The sequence below is a fragment of the Gadus morhua genome, chromosome 2, assembly GCF_902167405.1.
Source record: "Gadus morhua chromosome 2, gadMor3.0, whole genome shotgun sequence".
Taxonomy (NCBI): domain Eukaryota; kingdom Metazoa; phylum Chordata; class Actinopteri; order Gadiformes; family Gadidae; genus Gadus; species Gadus morhua.
The window spans coordinates 23,848,352-23,859,387 of NC_044049.1; the positions used below are offsets into that span (position 1 = coordinate 23,848,352).

The 11,036-nt window shown below is 45.7% G+C and overlaps 1 protein-coding gene and 1 long non-coding RNA gene across 2 annotated transcripts; one reads left to right on the forward strand and one right to left on the reverse strand.

The window, feature by feature from the left end:
• The first annotated feature begins 1,826 nt into the window (after positions 1-1,826).
• On the forward strand, positions 1,827-8,568 carry LOC115529788 (germ cell-specific gene 1-like protein). The gene is made up of 5 exons (XM_030338857.1): positions 1,827-2,451; positions 3,613-3,660; positions 4,138-4,290; positions 6,937-7,048; positions 7,619-8,568. The coding sequence occupies exons 1-5, from the start codon at positions 2,148-2,150 to the stop codon at positions 7,923-7,925; spliced, it is 924 nt and encodes a 307-aa protein (XP_030194717.1). The 5' UTR covers positions 1,827-2,147; the 3' UTR covers positions 7,926-8,568.
• A 598-nt stretch (positions 8,569-9,166) lies between these two features.
• Positions 9,167-10,795, reverse strand: LOC115537824 (uncharacterized). The gene is made up of 3 exons (XR_003974921.1): positions 10,534-10,795; positions 10,207-10,331; positions 9,167-10,119 (listed from the first exon to the last, which is right to left on the reverse strand). It is a non-coding gene; the product is annotated as an uncharacterized LOC115537824 (long non-coding RNA).
• Between the last annotated feature and the right edge of the window lie 241 nt (positions 10,796-11,036).

The window sequence follows — 11,036 nt, forward strand, 5'->3', positions numbered from 1 at the left end:
ATACAAAGGTACTTTTCAGCCCCACTAAAACAGTTTTTTTCTCGACTTGGCGAAACAGCTATCCACTAGCCAAAGCTGTAAATAGTTTATCTTGAGTTCTTGCCTAAATCAGGGGAGGCGGGAGATAGTTGCTGAGAGGCGGGACTTCCTCACGGATTTGAACACTGACTGCAGACGAGGTGTTTCTTGAAGTTCAGAAGGGGTGTTTCACTGGGAGGGGTTAACGCCCTTTGGTGTGCTCTATGAGCTTTATAGCTGGGCAGATTTTATGCATAAAACACAAAACTGCTATTTCTAGGTAAAGGAAAAAGCATAATATAACCCCTTTAACTCACTAATCACACATATTCAAGGTTTTAATTTCCCAAACAAAATGTATCATTCGAATGTTATGAAAATATCGTTTGAATAATAAATATCTATCTAAGTTCTGATCCATCAACTCACAGTATCACAGAGCCAAATCTGAGTAGCAATCCAACCCTCAAATCCCCAGGTTGGCTTTGCCTTCATGTCCTACTCATTTTTATTTACATGCAATCTCTCATCCGTTTACTCCAATTCTAAGGGGCTTATCGATCGTGTCCCTCCTGTCAGGTAAGTATTATATTAAAGGGATCACGCTAGGAGCAACATTAAGCAGAGGCTTACCGTTTTCATCAAGTGGACAGCTGAGCCCCGTTTCTGTCAGAGGGTCACCTAGCATAACCGAGGGGAAGGTCCTCTGGGGGGAAGGTCCTCTGTTTTGATGTATTCTCTGCTCGCAGTGATTGATTTTGAGAGAACTGAAGAGAAGCAGCCAGTTTTGCTCGTGGTAACTAAAGTTTCAACTTGGTTTGCTGTTGACAGTGAAACCCTCCATTTAAACGAGCAGAATAGGTGTGACAGTGTTGATGGTGAAATTGAAAACAAAACACAAACACAGAACAACAAACACACAAAGTACTACAAAATTGCAAAATGATAATACTACAGTCTTTAGGAACAATCAATCAATATTATCGAAATGCTGTAAATTGCTTTCCATGATTTCTGATAATGCCTTTTTTGATTATGCAGATATACACACACACACACACACACACACACACACACACACACACACACACACACACACACACACACACACACACACACACACACACACACACACACACACACAAAACCGGAAATGACAAATTATTGGGAATAAAGGCCGCCTATATTCCCTCCCCCTCAACAGCTGTTATCTCTGATATTTACTCAAGTAATTCCTCATCATGTACATGTACATTCCATATCAGCTGGCGATTGGTTGGAAGCAGATTTGCCTAAACACACACACACACACACACACACACACACACACACACACACACACACACACACACACACACACACACACACACACACACACACACACACACACACACACACAAACACAGGCCTAGATGCGCGCAGACACACATTTTGGGACTTGAAATTGTCCAGTCTTCTACCAGTATACCAGTCTCTACAGCACTGTATAGCATGGCTTTGATCTGATCCCTATGGTTGGGATTGCTCTCAGTTATACTACAAAATAAAACACGCAAACCCCCCCCCCAAAAAAGAAAAGTCTGGGAAAGGCCAACAGAGCAATCCTTGCATTAGATTAAAACCCAAAGATTAAACTAATCTTTTTTTTCATTTAAATGCTCAAAAATGGTCCAGGGTATAATTTGCCATTTGTAATAGATGATATTACAGTGGAAGATTTAATTCGGGGGGAGGAGCAAGACGGGTTTCACCCAGAGGATGAGAGAGAGAGAGAGAGAGAAAGAGGATGGGCAAGAGAGAGAAGAGAGAGGAGAGAGAGAGGGAGTGAGCACAAGTTCAAATCAAACAGAGAACCGCTAAGAACGTTCCGGCCGACCCGGGACAGCCCGTCGTCCGTTAGCCTCCTAGCATGAACCCTACTAGCATGAAACCGACGCTAGCAGGAAACCGCCGCGGCCTAGCACAGCGTTTGCCGAGCTCCGACCGCCGCCACCCAAAAACCTCAAACGCAACATCAACAACAAGATTATGAAGATTTGACATATCTGGGAGGAGGGACCGGACTTCCCAAAGCCAGGATTAGGGGCTTTTTTCCGTCGCCTCTCCTTGCTGGCGTGCTGGCCGGGAGCATGAGGTTGGAGCGTGGGTGGCGGGCTTCGCTCGCGCTCACGCTCAACGTGGTGGCGTTCTCCTTCGCCGTACTGGCCGTGACCACCAGCTACTGGTGCGAGGGCACCCGGAAGGTGGTGAAGCCTTTCTGCACGGGCCCGCCGCTGAAGGTCAAGCAGTGGTTCTGCATCCGCTTCAACAGCTCCAACCTCAACGACAGCCGGCTGGTGCAGTACATCTGGGAGACGGGCGAGGAGAAGTTCCTCATGAGGAGGTTCCACACCGGCATCTTCTTCTCCTGCGAGCAAGCCGCTGACATGAACGGTTAGGCGTGGTTCCGATTGGTCGGAACTGCAGACACTTGTCTTGTGATTGGTTGATAGGCCGAATGTGAGGCCTGTCGATCAATATGGGCCCATGCATTTAGCTAGGACAGAGATTACTATTAATATCATGGTGGGGGGTAACAGCAGGACATGTTTAGCTGTTGTTTTACAAGGCTATTAATGAGTTGAATTATTAGCATAATATTGTGATGGGCTAGGTCGTCTGTGGTTGTACTGTGACATTCTTGTGGTTGTGTTGACCTGTGCTTGATGAGTGCATTGTAAGTGAATTAAATCACCCATAATTTAGCCATCATATCAACATTATTAATGACCTATCATTCTTTTTTTGTTTGTTGCCATTATAGATGTAAAGCATGATAGAAATCCTGACCCAACCCCATTTACCTGCTTTCCCGTTGTGTTCTTAGTGAAATGTTGGTCACCTGTATTCGTTTATAATTCGGTTCCCCTGGCTTGTATAAAACCCAGTTCGAACATGTGTAATACGTACATCCTCTGGATTTGAGCTGTGTTCAACTCGAATAATAATATAAGACATATAGATTTAATTCCAAACTGGCAAGGATTAGATGAGATGAAGAACATTGGAATTATGCTGTTCTTTTGGATGTTTGCAAACTGGTCAGGGAGGAATATTACAAAATACTTATTATTCAGTTTGCACAGGGAGAGGCAGGAGTGGCTTGGTTGTTTCACTCCTAGTCGAGGTTCCGGGTTTCGAACCCCAATGTCCGCAGCCTTAACTGTAGTCATCCGATGGCAAGATGCCTTACCCCTACCTGCCCCTTAATGACATGCATCTGAATTCACTGTCTAACCTCTACATGTTTCTCACTGACCTGTCTCTGTATTCCAAATCCACCCCCTAAATCCATCCCCTTTTCTAACACCAACCTGCTTCTCAATGACCTGTTCCAATGCTGCCTAACCCCTACCTGATTCTCGTGACTTGTCTCTGTATTCACTGTCTAACCCCTACCTGCTTCTTAATGACCTGTCTCAGCATTCACTGTCCACGCCCTACCTCTATGACCTGTAACAGCTCCTTATCGACCTATGGTCTATGGTCCGGTTTCATCAACAGGACTGCTAAAGGAGATAATGATTGTGTTTCTCCTCTATCGTCCGCCAACAGGGTTCGACTGCAGGGACTTCTCAGAAATCGCTCCTGCACACGAACGAGGTTTGTGTGTGTGGTTAGATGTGTCAGTACAACCTAACTGTAACCTAACACCACTGAGTGACGCAAACAAAAACAATGGGATTCACTGACATAGTGTGACGATTGGCGTCGAATTCGGTCCGATATCCTGTATCCCTCGAGCGTGACCGATGTTCTCTCTCGCTCTCTCTCTCTCTTTCCCCCAATCTCTTTCTCTCCCCCACTCTCCCCCTCTCCCTCTCTCTCTCCCCCCTCACTGTCTCTCTCCCCCTCTCTCCCCCCTTACTCTCTCTCTCTCTCCCCAACCTCTTTCTCACCCCCACTCTCCATCTCTCTCTCTCCCCCCTCACTCTCTCTTTCTCTTTGCCTCTCTCTCCCACTCTCTCTCTCACTCCCCCTCTCTCTCTCTCACTCCCCCTCTCTCTTTCTCTCCCCCACTCTCCCCCTCTCCCCCCCTCTCTCTCTCTCTCTCTCTCTCCCTCCCCCTCCCTCCCCCAGGGGTCCTCTGGCTGTGCATCGTGGCGGAGAGCTTCTACCTGGCCCTGCTGTTTGCCGGGGGGGCCCTCATGACCCTGGAGCAGTGCCCCTGCTTCAGCGTCATGAACAAGCTCAAGCTCAACGCCTTCGCCGCCATGTGCACCGCGCTGTCCGGTAAGTCTGGGACGTCAACCGTTTCAGTTTTTATTTTGACCACATTTCAAGATAACAGCAGTTAGGAATGCTTTCTTCTCCACATTGGACAACGCCATACATGGTTGTATGAGTTAGTAGATAAGGTAAACACATGGCCTCCTTGCCTTTCTGTCCCAGCCAAGACAGACCAAAGGTTTATCTGAAGGCGTGACTTATTGACCATTCCACCCTCTTCCAATATATATATATTGTATTATATTACCTGTGTTTGAGAGATGCTTTGTGGACGACCTCCAGAACGCGATATTGTTTACCTTGTGTCTGGATAAAACACTTGCTGAGCATTCACCACTCTCCGAGTCATACCCAGCCGAAACGACAGTACCACAAAGGATCAAATTAGTTCATCATCGGCCACTTGTTTCCTTCACCTTCTTGGTTCTTAACATCTGCTGGGTGGCGGGCTCTGAATGTTATTCTGCAAACACTTCCACTCACCTTAAACATATATTTGTATCATGCATTAAAAGTATTTTTTGCGCCTAAAACTCAATATATAACAGAAATAATCCACAATCCAAGTTGTTGTAAAATGTACACCGTACAAAGTGATGGGATTATTCCACGGCCCTTTATTGTCTCCCCGACTCGCTCTTGCAAAGGAGGATTAGGATAAAAATAAGCAGATCGAGAAGCTTTCATCAGACAAATGTTTGAACCGGGAGTGAAAATGCCAAGTTGTGCCGAGTCAAACCATGGATGCATAAGATGATAGAACAGCTTTGATTATTTCGGGGAAACCGGGGTCATAGGTTAATGCAGAGGGGTTAATGCAATCCTCAATATGCCTTACCAATGAAACAACACCCTAAAACCACACCCAGAAAGAGGTAGAGGAGAGGTAGACCAGAAAGAGGTAGAGGAGAGGTAGACCAGAAAGAGGTAGAGGAGAGCGGTAGAGAGGTAGACCAGAAAGAGGTAGAGGAGAGAGGTAGACCAGAAGAGGTAGAGGAGAGGGGTAGACCAGAAAGAGGTAGAGGAGAGAGGTAGAGCCGATGGGGGGTAGAGTGGAGAGAGGTAGAGAGGTAGAGAAGAAAGAGGGAGAGGAGATAGAGGTGGAGTGGCGAGGGGCAGAGCAGAAAGAGGTAGAGCAGAAAGATGTAGAGCAGAGAGGGGTAGAGAGGGAGGAGGAAGACGGTGCTCGGAAGAAGACTTCGGCAGCAGCGGCAGCAGCGGCGGCGGCGGCCTGCACACTGGCCACTCGCTGCCTCTGAGGATTTTGTGGTTTGTGGATTAATCGGATTGGTCCCCGGGGCAGCGGTCTTTGGCCGTGACAAGACCCACACCGAAGGCCCCCCCTCCGCGCGGCCGCTCATCTCCCCTCCCGTTGTTATGCGTTAATCCGTAGAAAAGCTCCTCTTGCCCATCTCGCGGCCCATGCACCGCCACTGAGCTGAGGAAGGAGCTGAGGGCTGCCAGGGAGAGGCCGAGGAGACGCGGCCACCGTTGAGATCGCCTGCTCGGACCCCGAGGGGTCCACTGAAAGTAGTCTCATCGGACCGAAGCGAATAATCCCCTTGTCCCCCCGATGGCATGTGTAAATCAACACAGTCTCACGGAACTACGTGACACTGTCACGTCATTTAATCTGTTCATTCATGATGTGGGACACGTAATTTCAATTTCTTCGTGCCAAAAGCACAAATTTCTAACAATATCACCCCGTCTCTCCTTTGATTCTGGGAAATTGTGACAATTCACGGATATATTTAATGCAGGTGCGCTGCTCTGTAGGCAAACCGCAACAGAAAAAAAGGTATCTGCTTCATCCCTTCTTTTTCAAATGAGTTTGAAATTTGTGCTTCTGGCACGAAAAAAAATTAAATTACGTGTCCAAGATTCCCACGAATGAATAGATTAAATGACGTGACGTGACGGTGACACAGTCACATATTACACCAACCCAGTGAGACTGGGTTGGTGTAAACATGGCTTCAGCGCGTAAACATTGAACATATGCAAAGGGAAAACGCTTCGCGCAGACGCTTCCTACGAACGCTTCCTTGAGACGCTTCCTACGAATGCTTCCTACGGAGGCTTCCTACAGATGCTTCCTACAGATGCTTCCTACAGACACTTCCTTGATTTCCTAGCAATGAGTTGGGAAGCACTGCAACACACTGTCTTCTTAAACAGTCATTGGTTGTTTTAGCATTTTGCAACAAGACTGCTCTTGTATTTGCTGCCTTGCTCATAGGCAAGCCCTCACTATAAACAGCTGTTTGAGGACCACATCCAACAGCCAGTTCAGATGCATGAGGGGGATCTACAGTTTTGTTGATACATGCAAGCATCAGGATTCTTTGCTTTCCGCAAAATGTGTCATCAGGTGGACTCAAATATATATTTTTGGTTTATTTAAGTCGTAAACATCTAAGTATTATTAGTGGAAGAGACTTTGCTGAGGGGGGACTGTTGATTTTAATGAATGTACATAATCCACGTTAATTTGGCCAGGTTCATTTAAAAAAGCAAGGGCTGACACTGGCAGTACAACCCAAACATATATGTTCTTGAAAACCATAATATTGAATCCTAACATTGTCATCACGCAATACATACCATTTCGGCGCTCAAAAGGCTTGCATCTGTTGTCTTTGGCAGGGCTCTGTGGGATGGTGGCACACATGATGTTCACCACCATCTTCCAGCTGGCCGTGGCCATGGGGCCAGAGGACTGGAGACCCAAGTCCTGGGACTACAGCTGGTCCTACGCGTAAGTACAGCAGTACATCCCATCGGCAACCGCCCACACACACACGTACACACACACACGTACACACACACACACACGTACACACACACGTACACACACACACACACACACACACACACACACACACACGACCCTTTAAATCTGGATCCACTCCGACTATTTGAGGAGGAAACAGTGAAGTCAGATATGTTTCTAACAGTGAAAGACACCAATCTCAAGGAGCTAATAATGACACATTGCTTCCCTTTCGTCTTTGTGTTAAACCAGCCAATAGTGCGCCAGGAGGACAAGTCAGCTTGTTGATTGGTTCCCTCAAAAGCATATCAGAAGCAGAAAGAAATATATTGCTCCTGTGCAGACCCTTTTGCAGGGCGAATTCAAATTGCCTGCAGAATGGGCTGGAGGTACCCAGTCTACCCTACACCAGCAGTTGACCTTGAGCTGGATCCTAGGCGCTGTACTGTAGGTGTCCACTGCTCATAGAGCTTCAGCTAGTGATGGGTGGCTTCAATGCAGGGATTCTGTTGTACTCGGGCCATGTCAATAAATAATCATATATCTCTCTCCCAGCCTCGCGTGGAGCTCCTTTGGCACCTGCATGGGCTCGGCTGTGACGGCACTGAACCGCTACACGAAAACCATCGTGGAGTTCAAGTACAAGCGGCGGAACATCGAGAAGAGCCTGCACATCAAGCAGAAGCTCCTGGACCTGGAGCTCCCGGACAACATGTGGGACGTGTATCTGACGCCCGGGCCGCCGGGCCAGCCGGGAGCGGAGGCCGCGCCGCCCGTCAACGGACACAAGCCCGCCAGTGGGAAGGGCGTGGCAGCAGACGGAGCCGCCATGGCCGACCGACAAGGAGAGGAGTACTGTTAAGAACAGAAGGGAACGAGGCAACCACACAAACTGGATCTGATGTTAAGGGCAAACACGCCGAAGGCTGGAGATAGGATTTATGTCTCCAATGTTTGACTCAAGCATGCTGGATTTCTTGGTGGGGGGCTCCCAAACCAGCAGATGTTACTGTGAATGTCCACATAGCCAACAGGTTTTAATCTGAGCTCTGAAGAGGCGCTCTGGGATGTGTTGCACCGCGATATTTAAACCAAACCAAGTTGGTTGCTGTATTTTAGACAAGGGATGTCAGGTCTACTTCGTACAGGTGCGTTGACAAATCATGACCTTTATCATTACGTCTGGGTCTTGTTTTAGTCCCCTGCTGTTTCTGCAGCCAGTCCGCTCCTTTCGATGTTTTCAGGCAACCAAGCGTTCAAAAGCGTGTCAAAATGTGTTAGCTTGAAGGGTTCTGGATTCAATTACACATCTTAAACTTGATTGATATCACCACTGTCGGGCGAACACCTTATATCCAAATGATTAGTTGTTCATTTTTTTTTTTAAATCAATGCTATAGTTTATGAATATTTAACAAATGAAAAGTATTAAAAGACGTTTGTGACTAAAACTTGGATCCTCAAATTATAAAAAAAAAAAGTACATATCTCGACCCTGTAATCGCTATAAACGTTTGAAGAATACACAGCAGTAGTAAGTGAGAGTCTCTGGTCGTTTGCAATGCAAGAGCTGCAATGCAAATCTAAACAATGAAGTGGTTGTTAGATTAACTATAGCTTTTTCTTACCTCAATGAACACCAAGTCAATGATAAGTGTTTTGAGTATTTTTGAGGGAGAAAAACGCAGTTTGTATCCTGTTCTTTTAGACAAGTATTTTGGCCACATGCATTAAATGACAGGAAAAGCTCAGCGCACACAGCTATAATGAACCTGCAAGTCAATGATGACCTAATGTGATATAACTAATGCCCCGTTTCGGGAACAAACGAAGACCAAAACACATTTGCTGTACCACAACCCTGTAACTCAATTTGAGATTAATTTTGGTGAAATATTTACAAGGATCTGACTATATATAAAGACAATACCAACTTTGACGACATGGTGGTCAGTTAACAAAAAATAATGGATTTCCCCCAAATCCTGAAATCCCCTTCAATAGATTTGAACACACACACACACACACACACACACACACACACACACACACAGACGCACACACACACGGCGACATTACAGTAAGGCAGCAATGACATTGAAATGGTTAATTAAAAATAATTTATTGATTACAAATATTTAAATAGCGAAAGAGAAACATGCGGTTTAATTGAATATAGCCTACAAATGCTGCCAAGTTTCAATTACTCACAAATTAAATAAATAAATACAGTTTTGACGCAACTGGCAGGTTGGCACCCATTGTACGTTCTCACTGCTTTCTGCTTCTACACAGTGATTAAGACAATATCACCATATCAAGTTTTACTGTTAAGATCATTCAGACCCTATAGGCGTGGCTTCTTTTACCATTCAGTCAGTAGGCCATTGAGTGGCGAAATCACACCCTTTCCGGTAGAGGCATGGGACCTATGAGATCGAAAAATATGAATGGGTTTCAATGGAGAGAAAATAATTATATCCTGGTCCCAGTCATACCCTGGATTACACATAGGTTGTTTGTGGATTTAAATATACCTTTTCAAAAACCCATTCATATTGTTCGATCTCATAGGTCCCATGGGCTTTACCGGAAAGGGCGTGACTTCGCCACTCTATAGACTGGAGGTGGTTCATGAGGTAGAAATTCAGAGTGCATGTCCATTTACTTTTTATCTCTGAATAAACTGAGTGTTGAACCTTTACCACTTGGGAGTCATACCGACCCCCGAATCCCCGCTGCATACAGATTACACTTAATAATTTGTTTGCTATGTTTTTGGGCAAACAAAATGAGCACACAATGTGAAAAAAAAAAAAATCACCCGTATGTTGCTCTTTAAAATCATCCTAATTTTGCAATTAATTAGACCTGATATAGAACAAATATTTAGCAATAATAGTTCAACCTTCAGGAAATGTTAATGAAGTTAATTGCAGCTAATTAACGACGCGCTCTTCGTAACCATTCTTTGGGTTGTCCTCGATATATTTCTTGATGTACCAGCAAGAAATGTGCGCCTTCAGGTCATCTTCAGCCAAAAAGTCCAAGGCAGCCTGCCGATATAAAATAAACACCCATGAAAAACTGCTTTTTATTTGACATGTAACTTTTTAGTGAGTTCTAACTGTGGTTCTCCCTACCTTCGACAGGAGAGCTGCGATACCTTTGCCCCTTAAGGACTCCGGGACGTGGGTTGACATTAGATCCACTTGCTTCTCATTCATGAATTTGTATCGGAGGACTGCAGACTGTATACTCCCTTGACCTACAAAGATTATACAACTATACAATAAATATACAAACTATATTTAGAAAATACAAACGAATACATCGTTGGGTGCATCGCAATGGGTCGAGACTGGTGCCCTACTACTTCAGTACACGCAGGCCGTGAAATAACACCGCTCTTGCGTTAAATCTACGCCCAGCCTCCACGGGGATCTGTCGGACAAATGTGTGCTTCTTACCCGCCTCGGCTCCGAGGCAGACGGTGAAGCACAGCTTCTCTCGGTCGTGTTCCACTCTCAGACCCCCAAGGAGACACGCACGCTCGGATATGAAGCGCATCGAGCAATGGTTTAATACATTGAACCGCGAACATATTCTGAGTGCCATGCCGAATCAGACGATTCCTCCGTTCTTTGTGGTCGCAGCGCACCACAAAGTGCGTTCTTGTTCACACGTTGAACAAGAACCGGGTTGTTGCGTACCGTGTCCAGCCGGGGGCGCTGCTGCGCTGAAACTGCTGTTGATGGTGGCGATGGAAATATCACATTCAGCGCGTTTTTGATGATTAGGCCTATATAAATGATTACAAGAAAGAATAATAGGATGATTTTCTTTCCTCACTGCTGGGCCATAAGAAATTCAAGTACCCCATTCGTTGACTTTTATTAAAAAAACGTTCAATCCACATGTGTAATGGTGTTGGATGTTTTTACATTATTCAAGGTTTATATAGCAAACAGTG